This window comes from Camarhynchus parvulus, chromosome 3, assembly GCF_901933205.1.
Source record: "Camarhynchus parvulus chromosome 3, STF_HiC, whole genome shotgun sequence".
NCBI lineage: Eukaryota > Metazoa > Chordata > Aves > Passeriformes > Thraupidae > Camarhynchus > Camarhynchus parvulus.
Genome location: NC_044573.1, coordinates 70,430,557 through 70,446,682, shown reverse-complemented (window position 1 = coordinate 70,446,682; position 16,126 = coordinate 70,430,557). Strand labels below are relative to the sequence as shown.

Genomic DNA, 16,126 nt, shown 5'->3' with positions numbered 1-16,126 from the left:
CACTATTTTCATTTTAGAATGTCATGCTTTTAATTATGTTGTTGCTATTTAGTACTATAAAAACATCCTATTTTCTAGGTCAATGTTTCATATTTGTGTTATGATTAAAACAGTTTAACATTTTGAATAAAAATATACTAATTCATTGTATTAATTAAAAATAATGACCTAGGAAAACCATTTCCAAACTAACCTAAAGACGTCAGTGCTGTGAGACTTGACAGTTGTGCCATATTGTCACTATTAATGACATTTTCTACAGCAAAGTAAAAATGTACATACAAAGGGAAAAAAATAAATTAAGAACTATTTTCATTTTTAAAACTCTGTCCATGAAATTTTCAGTCCACTGAAAGGGTCACAGGTACTTGGAAAGACAAAACCAGCTTTTGAAATATTGACATTTCATGTGAAACATAAAGGGCAGCTTTTGCACAGGTAGATGTTTGTTCTTCTTCAATACATGTTGGCCTTCTGCTGTCAGAGCGGGGAGGGCAAGTACACGAGAGGTGGAATCACAAAGCCCTTGAAGTTTAGCCGTAGATTTTTAATGAGGTTGTTCCCAGCGTTGTTAATTTGTACACATAAAGTGCTATTGCCACATACTTAAGTAATAAGTACCACCATTTTCATTGTGTGTGTGTGTGTGTGTGTGTGGTTTGGAGACATGAGAAAAAAGGAATGAATCTATAATTACCTCCCATGAAACTGGTTCAGACACACAGCACACACTGATTAGAGATGCCAGGTTCTACTGTGTCATAGGGCAACATATCATTGAAGACAAAGTAAATGATCACTAACTGTTCTGTTCCTGAGGAATGCAAAATAAAAATTCAAAAGGCCACAGACAATAAGTGGTTGTTATTTCATTTCCAATCCTGTATGTTCCTTTTTGGAGCTTTTATCACTGAGCTTAAGGCTGCCCTTTATGAGGACCTCAGAGGAAGCCCTCCTCTAACTTGGTTGTAGGTCCTGGTTTTGTGTGTCACAGATCAGTGAAGTAGCCCATGGATGAACATCTATATCAAGAATCTTCTATCTAAATTAAATCCTGTTATTTTCTGTTTGCCTAAAGCTGTGACATATCCCTATCAAGAATCCTCGTGGTTTCAACAATAGTTTTCAAAGATACCTCCCAGCCCTCCACGTTTCTTACATTTCACTATCTTTAATGCCCACATTCAAAAGTGGAAACAGTAAATGCTTTCCTGTGTGTGTGGCTTTTCAGATCAGTGCAAGCGGCTTTATGGACCCCTGTAAACCTGCAAACTACTGTTGAGCAGCTCTTGTTCTAGATATTTTGGTCATTAGCGAGAAAAGCTGCAAGTACCTTAAATTAAAATAGATCTTTGATTTCCCACTAGGACATCCAGAGAAGAAATTCACTTCAATTCTTTTGTGAAACTTTATAACTTTGTCTTCCCAGTGCAGGCTGGAGCCCTGGTGAGGCTGTCATTTGAACTGGAGCTGTGTTGCAGCCTCTTTTGTTCTCTGCTCGCCTCAGATGCTGGCTCGCTGCCTGCTGGCGTGCCGGAGCGAGCGGGATGACTTGTGGTGACAGCTGTAAAGTTGCGGATGGGAGCAGAGAGAGGAAAAAAGCCCTTGTTCAGTTAGGAGGGGTTTTATATCTCTCTGTTGCCATAACTACACAGAAGGAGAAAAACATGCTTCTTTCATGCTTGTCTAGATTCAAAATTGCCTGTTGTCATCCTTTCATAGGTTCAGCGCCTTTGCGGGTTGGTTTGAGTAGCATTTTCGGATTACGAAATGATTGTGAAATTTGTATATTGCCTTTGCAGTTGAAATTTTGACTTAATCACCATGTTTTCTGAGGTATTCCTTTGTTTTCGTTTGTTTCTGAAATGTTTTAGCCGAGTCTTATCAACCATCTTCATTATGTGAAAGCCATTCAGCTCTCAAAATAGTCTTTATAAGCTTGCTTAATTCTTAGAGAGCCCATAAATTTTAATACTCATTAAATAAATCTGTGTCCTTTAATCTCAACTGACTTCTTAAAAGTGTTTCTTTTTCTTTTTTTTTAATTCTGAGTTTGGTAAGGCAGCTACTTAAGCACATCCTGATAATTTAATTCTCTATGAATAGAAACAACATTTGCAGTTAAATGGTTTCTTACATTATCAGCTAGTTATGGCTCATATTTTCTTGCCGTACTGCACAAACCCCCTGCTCAGGCAACATGGATACTAGGAAGGGACTTTACTAGGATTTATACAAAAATACTTAATAATAACAGAAATACCTTTCAAGAAGTTGGCTTAAAAATCAAGATTTTCCCCTATTACAGGAAATTGTTAGTTAGGCAGAAGTGAGAAGGACATTTTGCAAAATGTTTCATAAACAGCTACAATAAACTTTGTAGCTGTTAAACTTTGAAAACTTTACAGTGCTTTAAAATGTAGGCAAGAAAAAACAATTATAAAGTTTTTCACATCTTCAGGACAGACAGAATGTAGAGATTTGAAATTATTGTAAGTAGGATGATGTTCAGACAAAATCTTGACACAAATTATGGCTTTTTTAACATAAAATACCATGTTCTTAAAGCTCAAGGGGGCCCAAAAACTAGCTTATTTGTCTTTTTTTTCCAAACCTGTAGTCATTTATGATTCTTAGGTAAGTTAGGAGCCCTGTATTTAACTACTACAACAACTTCTGTACTCATGATTGCAGCCCCCCACAGGTGCTGAAGCTACGCAGCAGGGAACCAGTTGCTGAAGTGGAGTTGTTGGATTGCAGAATACCCCAGGGAGGGCCTAGATTTGACAGAGAGCATTTTCTCTCTCTTTTTTTAAATTTTTTAAAAATTATTTTGCAATATTTGATTACACTTATCTGTTCTGATAGTGTAATGAATCACTAAGACTTATTTGTGGGGACACACCAAAAAAACAGTTCTCTATGATATGAGATGTCCACTGGACCAAGAAATACTGTCACATGCATTTAACCCAGTGCATAACATGTGCCTGGTAGTAAACCATCCACAGAGTATATAGGCCTAAATACTGAGATTTAATGCTTTGTTATTTATAGGTGATGTACAATATCTTCTGAAAGGGTGAAATTTCAGTGCCCAAGATTTGAATGCTTTTATTTGCTTTCATTAGGCATCCTGTACAGCAGTATGTGAATGTTAGAAAATATGTGCATTACCACTGTCTAGTAAAAATGTATTTCAAAGATTTATGTTGATTACACTTACATACATTCCATGAAAAGCCTAAGCCCTACCCCTGTTGAAGCTGGGCAGCTCTGCTTTGTCTAAATGGGCAGAGGAGCAGCCTGGTCCTTGCTAATTAATGTATGCTAAGTGCTTTGAAGTCTTTGATTGTCAGGTGTTATACCTTAGAGCTGTGGCATCTTGGGGGTTGGGGTTTTTTGCTCTAATAGATGCAATTTGCTCTGGATACATCACTGATTTGTTTTCAGAAGCCTGTCTTTTTTTTTCTTCTTTTTTTTCTTTTGGAACACACATGGGTTTTTTGCTGGCTGGTGGTGCAGATGTGCCTGTGGCTGTTGTTAACACACAACTGGCGCCAGAACTGGTCAATGTTTCACTGGTGCTGCTGTGTCAGGAGACTGACGGTGGTGATCACACCATCAGTTTCACAGATGGGTGCTGCTTGTTCAAAGCCTTTAAAACTGGGAAACGTTTAGCTAATGCCTTGCACTACATACAGAGATCAAAAAGGTCCAAAAGCTATCCCTTTGTCTTCTGCTACAAGCAATTAGGATAATACTGAATCCATCCCAGACCACATAGTAATAAATATTTTAGCCTTCCCTTAAGTGTGGATTGATATTCAGGTCTGCCTCCTGGTAAATAAAACAATCAGAACTAAATTTCCCTTTGAATCTGGGCTATTCTGCATTTCCAGTGCTCACGTTTGTTTTGGTTTTTTTCCTTCTCTTTCTGCCTTTCTCTCTCATTTTGTCTCCAGAGAAAATTATTATCTGCCTGGAAATCAAGCTACAGTGCTAACTGACATAGTGGCATGTTATATGTGGAGAGGGGACCTAACTGGCAGTTTGCTGGGATCTCCTGGGCTTTGTTTGCCTTGGCCAATATAGAACAGGCTGCACCCAACTTTGTATTTATTCAGGGGTGAATCCTGAAAAAAAACCCCAGCAGATCCTGATATAGGAAGCTACATCTTTATCTCAACATCTCAGTGGGTATTTTTATGCTTGGTCCTTTACTCTTGCTGCCTTTCCTTACATGGATCACAGTGTGTGTTGGAAAATGAGAGAGATCAAATTGTCACCATATTCTCTTCTCATTCTTTGCATCCATATATGTAATATAAATGTAGTTCATTTTCAAACCCGCTCACATATGCTCACTGTGCATTTGTAACCCTGTTTGATTATAAATTAGCAGGCATGGATACCATAGAAGACTTCACCTCATAAATCAAAGCAGCAAAGGTATTCTAGCCCCTAGAACTCCTTTTTTTTATTATTTTAATGCATAACTGTGTACCAGAATCTCTCTAAAGTTGCATCTAAAGCGCTTTTTTTTCCCCTAGAGATTAAGGATGTAGTTAGTCTCTGAATATATTCAGAAAGTATGTTGAAATAGTTCTGTGGCCTAATAGAGGGAAATATCAACTGTGTAATGTGTGAAGGCAGCCTTGAAGTACCTCCTAATGTCAGTTCCAGTGATGATAATAGCCTGAAAATTAGTTTCAAAACATGATACAGTGACTTCCCTGAATTTTTAGTATGTTTAGAAAGGTTCCATTTACACATAGGGCTGCAGTTGTCTTCCTCAAGCGAATAATCACCACAGCTGACTTTACTGACCCTTTCTCATCATAAGGTGAGAAGAATTTGCCTATGTGAACAACAAAAATTTATTTAGCACAACAGGGCATCTCATTGCCAACAATCCTTTGAGCAGAATTATCATATGCAACCACATAAGTGTTGTTCAGCAGGATTTAAAAATATTTTCCAACTCTCCAGCATCTGTTACTGTTTTCTTTAGCAGCACAGGTGTCTAACAGTGTCAACACAGCCAAGATCTAGACAGGTTGGTCTGCACTACAAAGTTCTACTGCCATGGCTGTACCAGCTTGGAGTGTGACAGCTTCACACCTTGCATTTCACATTGCTGTGCTGACAAAACCCAGCAGAAGATGACTCTCGTTGCCTTTGTTCAGGGGCTGGTGTAGCTGTGCCAGCAGTGATACCTCTCCATCAGCATATGCTCCATCTTCACCAGGGTGTGTAGCTGGCTAGCACAGGCTCATCAGGGCACGGCCTTGCCATGCTCATGTTTAGTATTGAGCTTTTCTCAGTTCTTTTTATCTGGCTTAAGGGCTTAGGAAAGCAAAATGTGCCGGAGATATCCAGAACCAGTCAAGCGTTTTCACGTGCCTTGCGGGATGGTGTCCTGTGGAAACTCCATAATGAATAGACTGGGAGAGGAGGACTGGGCACACCGGTATCATGCAGACAGTATTTTGCACCTCCATCCCAAGCCTTTAGCAGCCCTGGCTCTTTGCAGTGCAGTACAGTACAGAGTGAGAGTGCTTCACTGTTTGTCTGCCTCCCCCATCTCTCCCATAAAGGATCCTTGCACAGGCAGTCCCAGCTTTCTTACGCCCCCTTCTCCTTCTGCTCTTGGAAAAGGAGTTCAACTGAAATTGAGATCCAATAAGAGAAAAAAAAAGGTGGAAGTATTTATCTGCAACAGATTAGTTCTCACCTTCTGAAAAAAAAAAAAAAAACAAAACAAAAAAAAAGAAATGACTGGTCCCGACTAATTATTTAATCTGCCTTGGTAATCCCTGGGGAGAGACAGTACATCCTACATGTCCAACCACACAGAACTGGTTGGGTTGTGCCTGAGACAGGCTCTAGCTCTGTTCAACTGCAGAGACAGTCCAGGTAACTGGATGTATAATCTTCAGGGTCCAGGAAGGAAAGTGAAGATCACAGGGCTTCTTTCCCAGAGGATGGTTGGGCACTGGAACAGGCTTCCCAGAGCAGTGGTCACAGCACCAAGCCTGACAGAGCTCAAGAAATGTTCAGACAATGCTCTCAGGCACATGGTGCAATTCTTGGGGCTGTCCTGTGCAGGGCCAGGAGTTAGACTCAATGGTCTTTGTGGGTCCTTTCCATCTCAGGCTATTCTATGACCTGAAACATCTTCATCTGATAGTGATTCTCACCAGGCTTCACTCATTTCCCTTTCAGTTTTCCTTTCAGGCCAAAAGACATTAAAGGACCAATTTCTTACCCTCAGTCCCAAGTAAAAAGCTGTTCTCCAGAGGTGTGTGCTTGTCTTCACATCACAAGGAGTATGATGTAGCTGATTTTTGTATTTGTCAACTGGGAAATAACTAACCCTCATCCTAAACATCATGGGAGACCTTGAGGGGTGGGTGATGTTCATCCTGGTCTGCCAGCCCAGGGTGTCTGGAGGAGTGGAGAGCAACATCAGCCACGGCAGTGCCAAGTGCGTCTGCTTAACTTCATCAGCCTGGCCTAATGAGGCTGCTGGCCATGGAGCTGTTACTGCTCTGCAGCTGCTCCAAGCCATGTATCAACAGCACAAGGGTGTATTCAGCAGGTTTTTGGGGTACTCTGCAGGCTTTGGGGTTCTCTGTGTGTCTGTGTATGTTGTGATAAGGAGAAGGACTTGTCAAAGTGGCAACAAATCCTGAGTTCTTGTGTGGTTCACGTGGGAAGAGTTCACCGTGGTAAACTCCTTCCTGTCACTCACAGCTCCTGTTTGGCTTCTAGATCTTCTGCTTCATGATTTAGTTTCTTGTATCTACCCTACTCTACCACTATAAAAATAAGCAAGTGTGGGCAGTGCTGGCACTTTATGGTTAAAATTTTTGTTTTGCGTAACTAGAGCATAACCTTGGGAATTAATCTCCATACTTATTAAGACAAGAAGGTAACTGGATTTTCCTCCTGGTAACTTTTCTTGGCTCTCCCACATTTTCTGTCCCAGTCATGAAAGCATGAGGCTCTGTGAGCAAGCACTGGTCTCTTGCACGTTCCTCACTAGAATAATTAGTGATGTTTCATCAATTACCCTTTGCAGTTTTATAGAAGGTTAGTTTTCCCAAGTAAATTGTTTTAAAAGCTATTTGTAAAAATTATTCTTCCATATTTTGTAGCTCATTATATTTTAGTACTTGCTGCACTCTTTTCAAGCTTTATCTACTAGAATTTAAGTAAGGAGTACTTTATTAAAAATGGAAAGAAACCTGAGAGCTTCCATTGTACCATGGGAGTCTGCATTAGAGAGGGTCTTTAAGTATCCAGTCTTCACTGTGCTTAAAATACTGAATAAATAAACTTTGGGAATAAGTTCCTTGTTCATTTTTTATTTCTGATTATAAGTAATTTTTTAAAAAATACAATATAATTTCTTTTCCCTTTACTTGATCTACACTATTACACATTTGTGCTTGGTCCTGTATTTGATCCAAAGCTTGTGGGCTCATTAGCTTAGTTTGTAATTTGTCCATTAATTAAGAGGGAGAAAATGTGGTATGATGGCTGAAGCTGGGGACCAAGAATCAAAACTTCTGAGTTCTTCCTGGCTCTGTTTCTGACCTGAGGAAAGTCACTTACACCTTCTGACCTATGATGTCTCTGGGATCTCAATATAATTATATTAAATGCCCCCAAGCAATGATAATGGCAAGACAGAAATTGCTCCACAGAGATGTTCAGTTGCAGGTTTCAGGTCAAGTCCCCTTCAGGTTCAGCCACTGCATAGCTCATGTAATTTTGGGGTGTCTCTCGTGCAGCTCTTTATGAAGAAAGTATTCAACCAGTCTTTCACTGAGAATGATTTAGCATCCCTAGTGAAGAAGGGGACAGAAAGGACTGGCTTGGTTTCAAAATCTCATTCCAGTGTGTGTGTGTGTGTGCACCTGTCAGGAAGGACAAATCCCTTGCACTAGGATAGAGCAGTGGCTGTGATTCCCTGAGGAGAAGAAACATCAGTGCTCATCCTGCTGAAATTCTGCACCTTAACTGTCCTTGCACTTCATTTTTGCCTGGATGTCTTAATAAAACAAATAGTCAAATGAGGGGAAAAAAACCCAAACAAAGAAAATAAAGTCCATTAGAACAAAGAAATGAGAGGAATAAATAATCCAGTAGGAAATTCCCAGCACATCCCTTTTTGAAGGTTTCAGGAAATTCCATTTGTTTGAGGAAATGCTGAAAATTAGGAGGAGCCCAGAAGAGGACCTGGCAGGAGACAGCTGAGGTCATTTTTCACTGCCAGGACTGCACTGTGTTGTCTCTTCTTTTACAACTCATCGGCAGGCATTATTACCTGGTGAAAAAATTTGTTTTGCAACTCATCCTGAGTCCTCATAAATCATTAATGCCTGGCTAAGCACAGTGTGAGCATTACAAATTCTCTGAGAATGAGGGCCCATTCTGATGTAACCTTGTGTCCAATACTAATGCCTGCTAGTTATTTAGTAATACAAAGGAGCCTGAGCGAGGAAGATCGATGAGTCAATGCGGTCTCCTGACTTCCTCCTGCTCTCCACCTGCCTCTCCTCTTTCTAGTTCAGATACTGAGCTGCAAAAATTCAGGACAGTTCATAGTAATCTCTCTGTGGGCAGCACTATAGCAATTTAGGGGAACAAGGAAGGAATCACAGCCTGCAAATGTCTGTAGGAAAAAGAGGAGCTTTGATTTCTGATTAGAACTTATTCTGATTTCTGGGGTTTTGTGAGCCAAATTGCATCACTGCTCCAGACCTGTTTTCTGGTTTGCATCCCCTAATGAATCCATGCAGCATAAAGCACATTCAAGTGTGTAAAGAGCATAGATAGAAGCTGTGCCCATAACTGAGTGTAATTAAAGGGTGCTCAGCAAGTCCAAATAATGAGCCCATTACCTGTGGGAGCTGCTTGGGGAATTAGATGCTCAAACCAGCTCTCACAATGCTGGAAGCAGCACAGAGAGCACAGCATCAATAGGTATTGTGGCTGAGCTTTGTGTCTTGTTTTTCAGTAATCTTGGCCACAGTCTGGAGTTCAAGGATGGTCTGTACTCGTCTTCTTACCCTGAGCTCACTTCCTAAAACCCCCAGCCCATTCAAGAGTACAACTCTCCTCTCCTCTCCTCTCCTCTCCTCTCCTCTCCTCTCCTCTCCTCTCCTCTCCTCTCCTCTCCTCTCCTCTCCTCTCCTCTCCTCTCCTCTCCTCTCCTCTCCTCTCCTCTCCTCTCCTCTCCTCTCCTCTCCTCTCCTCTCCTCTCCTCTCCTCTCCCACACAGGATCCATCTGTGCAGTTGCTATTCATACAGTTGTGCCCTTTGAACACTCTAATAATTGATCATGAGCTTTAAAAGGGGGAGATTGAATGAGGTGAGGTGGAGATTGACCCTTTGTAAGGGTAATCTTAGACCTGTATGACTTAGTCATGGATGAAGCCCTTGTCCTGAAAGGCCTCTGCAAGGAAGGTTCTAAAGTCACAAATATAAGAGAAATGGAACTTGAATAGGAAAGTGCAAATGGGGGTCAAGGACAGTGGTTGGGTAAATTTGAAAAAGGGGAGAGAGTATCAGAAAGTTTAGAGGGAAAAGCAACAGTCTTTAAGACATGAAATGATAGGAAATTGATGTGAGGAAAATGTCGTTGCTGTAAATGAAAGTGGGAAAATGGACCACGGCAGAGAATGGGGGGAAAAATTGTTCATATGAGAAAAGGGACAGAAAAATGCTTCCTCCATAAATATATGCAACTGATAAAGCACCTGCTGCTCGTCCTGTGAAACCAGAGACCTCAGTCACTTTGGCCCTCAATCAAGTACAGCGCCCCTTGTGCCCAGACCTTTCTTGATCTTCAGCTGGGGCCCAAAGTGTTCCTTGTGCAGTGAGATTTCAGGCATCACACCTCCAGCAAAAGCCTGAGACTCCCCTGCACCGGAGTGAACATTCAGATCCCATTTTAGGTTTTGCTCAAAATGTATTATTGTGCTTTACCTCAGCTGAATTTGGTAAAAATAGTCCCTGCTACAGCATCCACAGGACAAAGTGGTTTATTTTCCCCTATTATAGATCTGACAAAAGCCTGCTGTTATTTCTGTGCCCTCTCTAATGATCTGCTTGCTCTCTGGAGAGCACTGACCCATTTCAGCATAGAATAATTAGCCTTTCAGACACTACTGTGTTTCCATTAAATAGACATAAATGTGCAAGGTGACATTTATTTACTTAGGCCTGAAAAATATGCACCACAGATGTTGGGGCTTCGGAGAGCTTCAGTTTCTTTTCATGAAACAGTTGTATATTTGCATGCTTTTGTGTCGTTAAGCACTAGTGCTTGACTGAAATGATTCCTGTTGAGTTTCCTTGGAGAAGCAGGGGAGCACAGGGATTATTTGGGTCTGGGTTTTACCATGAGACCCTTTGGCAATGCTTTGGCAGCTCTTGCTCAAGGCTGTCAGTGGCTTTGAGCACAGTTAGAGTTACAGACCCTTGAGGTCCCTTTTACTTCATGTAAGGACTCCATGTAAGGAACTGTTGTTGATTTACAGATCTGTCTGAAGAGGAATGTGTTCAGGGTGTTACACTGAGGAAATGAGAACCTTGACCTATTGCAAACATAAAATAAACCCAAAGTCCTTTAGTATTTAAAATCAGCTCTTCTGTCATCTTGATCACTGGCTTCTGAACCACCAGGCTATTGCCCAGGTGAAAAGTATATTATTCATCTTGATAGCCACTTTAGTCTGCAAAGTTGGAGGGAAGTCTTAGCCTTAAAAGTCCAGGCAGCATATAAAACATGTAGGTTGCCTAGTAGTTCCCATCCCCACATGGAGACGTGGCATGCTATCTTTTCATTCCATTAGCACCAATCGGCTCTATAAAAGGAGACATCACGCAAGGTAGGTGCTTTATTGCAGGATGGAAACACTTTCATAGGTTATTTTAATCATTATGATTCTTTCATGATGTGTGAAAGTTGATTGTTGCTGTAAATGAAGCCATTGAAGGCTAAAAAATAAAAATGCTGTGATGGTAAAAATCCTTGGAGTGCAAAAAATAGGAATTGCTATAAAAGGGAGTAATTTATTCTCTGCATGAGATTTCTTTTTATCATAAGGATGCTTTAAAGCTAATTCTGAAACATATACAATTTTAGGCTATATAGCTGAGGTATATTGCAAGGTGCATTGATAATTTAGCTAATTTTATATGCACTGTAATTTATATATTACTTAGAAGTGCTATTTTTTATGTTAACTGAGAGGCTTAACACAATTTTACTATGTTAAGGATAAGTTATTTTTGCAGGTCTTGTGGTTTTATTATTTTGACCCATATCCAGTTCATATTGCATCATAATACCATTTTTACTAATATTATTCTAGTATGTTCAATACTTATTTCCATTTGGATAGAAATTCATTAGCTCTTGATTTTGATTATAACAACTTATTTTAACTTTTCTGTGATAATGCATTCTCTGTGTTTCTGATTTGCTAATGCTGAAATATTTTATTTTCATTTTTAACCCTTCAAAATTTAGGAATTGTTTTTGCTTTTTTTTTCTGTGTATATATATTTCAGTTGTTTAGACCTACTGGTTCCTGCTTTTTTCTTTTTCTTTTTTTAATATGTTATGTTCGTAACTTCTAACTGTCTGTGTTGAGCCAATCTTACCAACAAAAATATCAATTGTTTCCTGTTTCTCTACTTCTTTACAAAAAAAAAATGAAAAGTAAAAAGTAAAAATAAAAAACTCTTAATGGGAACCCTGGCACTGTCTGTCTTCTCTGTTCTGCAGAAATGTTGAAGGAGTTGAACCAGCAACGCAGAGCGAAAGAGTTTACAGACCTGAAAATTATTGTTGAAGGCAAAGAGTTTGAAGTCCACCAAAATGTTCTAGCTTCCTGCAGCTTGTATTTCAAGGACCTGATTAAAAGGTTTGCCTTCCTTCCAGCTGTGATCTGCTCTGTTCTTTTGTAGGGCGCATTTGTGTCGCTTTTTTTTCCTCCCCTCTCTTGCAGGTTTATGAAGATTGAATCTCCTGTCACAGAGCCAGTAGCCATTCTTTCCACCTCCTCTGAATGTATTTCCAAACTGAGGCTCAGATCCATTTGTTACACATCTGACTCGTACAGTGTAATTATTTCTGATGAGTAGAGGCTGCTTTTGGCCGAAGACAGTGTTCCACCACTGAGAGATCTAAGATTTAAACTCCTCTGCTAATGGTGATTCAGTCCACAACTAAAAACTACTGCTGTCAGTGTTTGCAAGGGACTCTGTCACACATGACAAAAGTCTCTGCTTCAGGCTGCAGAAAGCCATCAGCATTCAGGTGAACGGCGCTGAGACGTCGTGCAAATAAAGCATTTGGAGTACTGTAATCCCTTCACCCTGAAATCTTTGTTACATGCTTTTGTGTGGCTTTTATGGGCAAAGGGATTGATATTTTTATTATCTGGGGACTTTTAAAAGAAGAAAAGATAACTGATTAATTTCTCTAGAAAAAAATCAGAAATAAGATGATTTTGTGGTCAAAATGTAGCTCGATCTGCATGTTGGACTAACAGTAGCTTTTTCACACAAACACTTCAGCTTAGGGTAGGTACAGTACGTACATTTTCTAAACATCATGTCTCCACCTTCACATTTCCCCCCCTCTGTTTCTAGCTGATTGATTCTAAACAGTGCATGATAATCTTTTTTTTCCATTACATTGATTTTTCAATTTGTATGCTTCATATACTTGCATAGGAATAATTTGGTACTCTCGTATTATTAGTAAGTTAGAGTAGCAAGTAGGGAGAAAAAAACCACAAGGATAACTTTCATTTTTCTCTCAATCATCAGCAAATTAATGCAGCTGCTGATTTTGCCTTGCAGTATTTTCCTGAGCAGACTGAGCCTGGACTGTGCTAAAAAATGGGATTAAAGAACATTTTGCTTGCTGAAATCCTGTATTTAAATTTTGCCAACTAACAAAATAGTGACTGTATTTTATTTCAGGATGGCACATTGGTGGTATCTCCTTTCAGTGTATTGTGTCCTTTTGCACAAAGCTGGTTCTATAATTATGGATATATATTACATTTCTATGATATAACTGTACTGACTGCCTTATCAATTATTCATAAAAAATATGTTGGCCTAGGAAGCATGTCTTTTCCCCTCTGTAAATCTAATGATTGCTAGCAGTAGCTATGCCAGATCTCTCCTGTCCTTTCTCTTCTGTCTGCTCATTATTATTTAATCGTTAAGGCTACAGTATATGCTTTTCAGGGTGATAAGGAGTAGAGTCTACAGGAAAAGAAAAATTATAGAACCAACTTACAGAAACAAAATCACTGACTGTCCAAAGACTGTCATTTGGATTTTGTTATGAAGATATCTGCTTGTGTGCGGAAGTCACCAGGCAGCATCTATTTCTAGAAGCACACTGACGAATCTTGCTGCTTTATTATTTAGTTATTAAATGGAGGTATATGTTAGATTGAACACTGCTCTGCTATGAACTTAGTGAAAACAATATAAAAAATTAAATTCCTACATTTTGTGAAAGCAAAAGCCTAGTTTCCAGCATGTATTGTCTTTTAGCTGCCCACATAAGGCTTGCATGCATTACAAGAAAAAAATAGTGGAAGGTTTAGACTGCTAAACTCACCACTTTTTGCCTTCTTTCACATCATCAGCAGCAATAAATATTCCAGAGGTCAATTGTGTCCACCATCAGGTCTCTCCATCCCAGTTGCTTTCCATATATAACCCCAGCTGCACACATGTAACCTTGATGGAGGCTAATGGAGTTGCACAGGTGTATCCAAGGCAAAAATGCCTTTATTACTGATGATGATGCTTGAATAAGAAAAAATTCAGCTTCATGTCAACTTGAGTTTGCAAAACTGTCAGGTGAGAAAACTAAATATTCACCTGTAAACTGAGCAAATGTGTCTTTGCGAGACGATAAACTCAGGGCTATGGGGTGGAATTTCTAAAGACTTGCTTTTTGTAGGATATTTGCAGTGTAAAGCCTTGTCCTTTATGAAACCCCATGGAAGTCAAGGGCTCAGATTGCAAGAGGCACTCAATTTTTTGTGGGATCATGGCCTTAATAATACACAATCATTATAGTTCATAGAGTTAGAATGTTTACAGATACAATACATCTAGAATCCTCTATGATATTTGTTAGCGGCTCCTTTGAGGCAGCACTTAAAGCTTTATGTGATTTATATTACACTCCTTGTGTTATTGTAGAAATCAAAACAAGAAATGGCAGTTTTTCTTAAAGAATAAAAGAGATCTCTTTATATTAAATATAATAGAAAGGCCATTTCAATCAGTGCAAGCCAGGGTTAAACCCTAGTGTCATTCCATCCACAGGCACCGATGTGTCACCAGAAACATCAATGAGAATATGATCTATTCATGAAGGTACTGTGTACCTCTATAGAAACATGCAGAAATAGAATCTTTCAGAGTATTTACCTCGGCTTATTATTTGCCACAGGCTGGTTATTATTAACCTCATATTCTGCCATTGATTCCACTGTGTGTTCAAGTTGGTATCTGATGGTAGAATAGCAAGTAGTGTCTCAAAAGAATAAAAGAGAAATGTTCAAAATCAAATAAGATCAATTATTTCCTTCTCAAAATAAAACCAAAATACAGATAAAAAACATAATAGAACTAGAGTTATTGCTCATCTTGAGCAAGGCTATTTGATGAGAATTAGTCATAGCAGGGAAGAAAATATGTAGTTTTTATTGCACTGATAAAAAGATGATAGCCAGGTTTGATTGTCCAAAACAATTGTAAAGTTATTTACTAAACAAAATGGGTAATGAGAGTGCATTTTGAAACCCCTTTAGTTTCTCAGAAAATGGCTAATCCTGTGCTGAGCATTCTGCTCCTCATCCAGAAAATTCTCCATTCTATGTGATTTATCTTTCAAATATATGAGCCCTTTTGAGTTTGGTTTAGTCCAGTCCTGAGCCTGAGCTCAGCACCATACCAGGCACCTGTTTTGGAAACAGGTCATCCCTGTCAGAAGCTGCACAGCACTCAAGCCTAAGCCAGGACTTGGTGTTCATCTCCCTCCCAACAGCAGTTGACCATGGAAAACAATCTCAGCCCTTTTTAGTGCAGAATCATCTGAAAAGGATCATGTGTATTAGGAACAGCAGGTGTGAAATATTCCTGATACCTGTTCCACATCACTGTGCCCATGAAGGGCAAAAGGTGAGATTCAGGGAAAGGGTGAGGATCCATACGGGATTACTGCAGTACAGGGCTTCAGGAGAATATGGATGATAAACAGCAGCTGGACTGGGGCACTGTCCCCTAAAGGCCATCTTACATATTTTGAGTGCACTGCCAATCACATGGACTCCAGCCTGTTTGACTTTGCTACTCATGGAATCAGCCATCTCAAAACAAGGGCTTAATTTATGATACGGACAATGAAGAGGAGAACCTTGAAGGCTTCCTGAAGGATCTTTTTCTCCTAATTTTGGTTCTTGTGTGCAGACAGGGCCCCTGGACCAATGAAAGGTGCTTATTTCTTGTGTTAGCTAACCAACATTTAGGTCCAAGGCTGGCATCTAAGGCAGGTCGAGTCTAACCTCACCTTCTTGACCGTTACTGCAGTCTGCAGAGAGGGACACAGACCTGTCCAAGAGGCAAGACCTCTCCCTACAAAACAGGTGTCTAAGAGATGAGGTGAAGGAGGAGGCCATCCCCCTTTCCTATAAAAGAGAGGGTGATTTGCATAGACAGTGAACTTATGATGGGTGTACCATTGCTTCCCTCGGGGGTCCAGCCTAAGCAGGCTGTTTGGGCTTCTCTGCAGCTGGGAGGAAAGATGGGAATGTCTGTAGGATGGTAAATCCCATCTCATGATAAATAGCACGATTTGCCTTCTGAAGTGCTTATTTTTCATGACCCAGAGAGAAAGACCAGTCACCCAGCCTGAATCATAGTTGACTAAAAGGATGTGAATGATTTCTTATGGCAACTAGTAGTTTTCTTAATGGCACATATTTATACTTATATCTGTACACAGAAAAAAAAAAGAAACAGATCCAGATCCATCAAAAACGCATCTCCAAAAATGTGCCT

At 39.8% G+C, this 16,126-nt stretch overlaps 1 protein-coding gene across 4 annotated transcripts in view; it reads left to right on the top strand.

The window, feature by feature from the left end:
* Positions 1 to 16,126, top strand: part of KLHL29 (kelch like family member 29) — a 391,289-nt gene that overhangs the window by 307,686 nt on the left and 67,477 nt on the right. For all 4 annotated transcript variants that reach the window (XM_030946673.1, XM_030946674.1, XM_030946675.1 and 1 more), the window contains one exon: positions 11,811 to 11,949. In XM_030946673.1, coding sequence (XP_030802533.1) covers positions 11,811 to 11,949 — 139 coding nt within the window. The remainder of the gene's footprint in view (positions 1 to 11,810; positions 11,950 to 16,126) is intronic.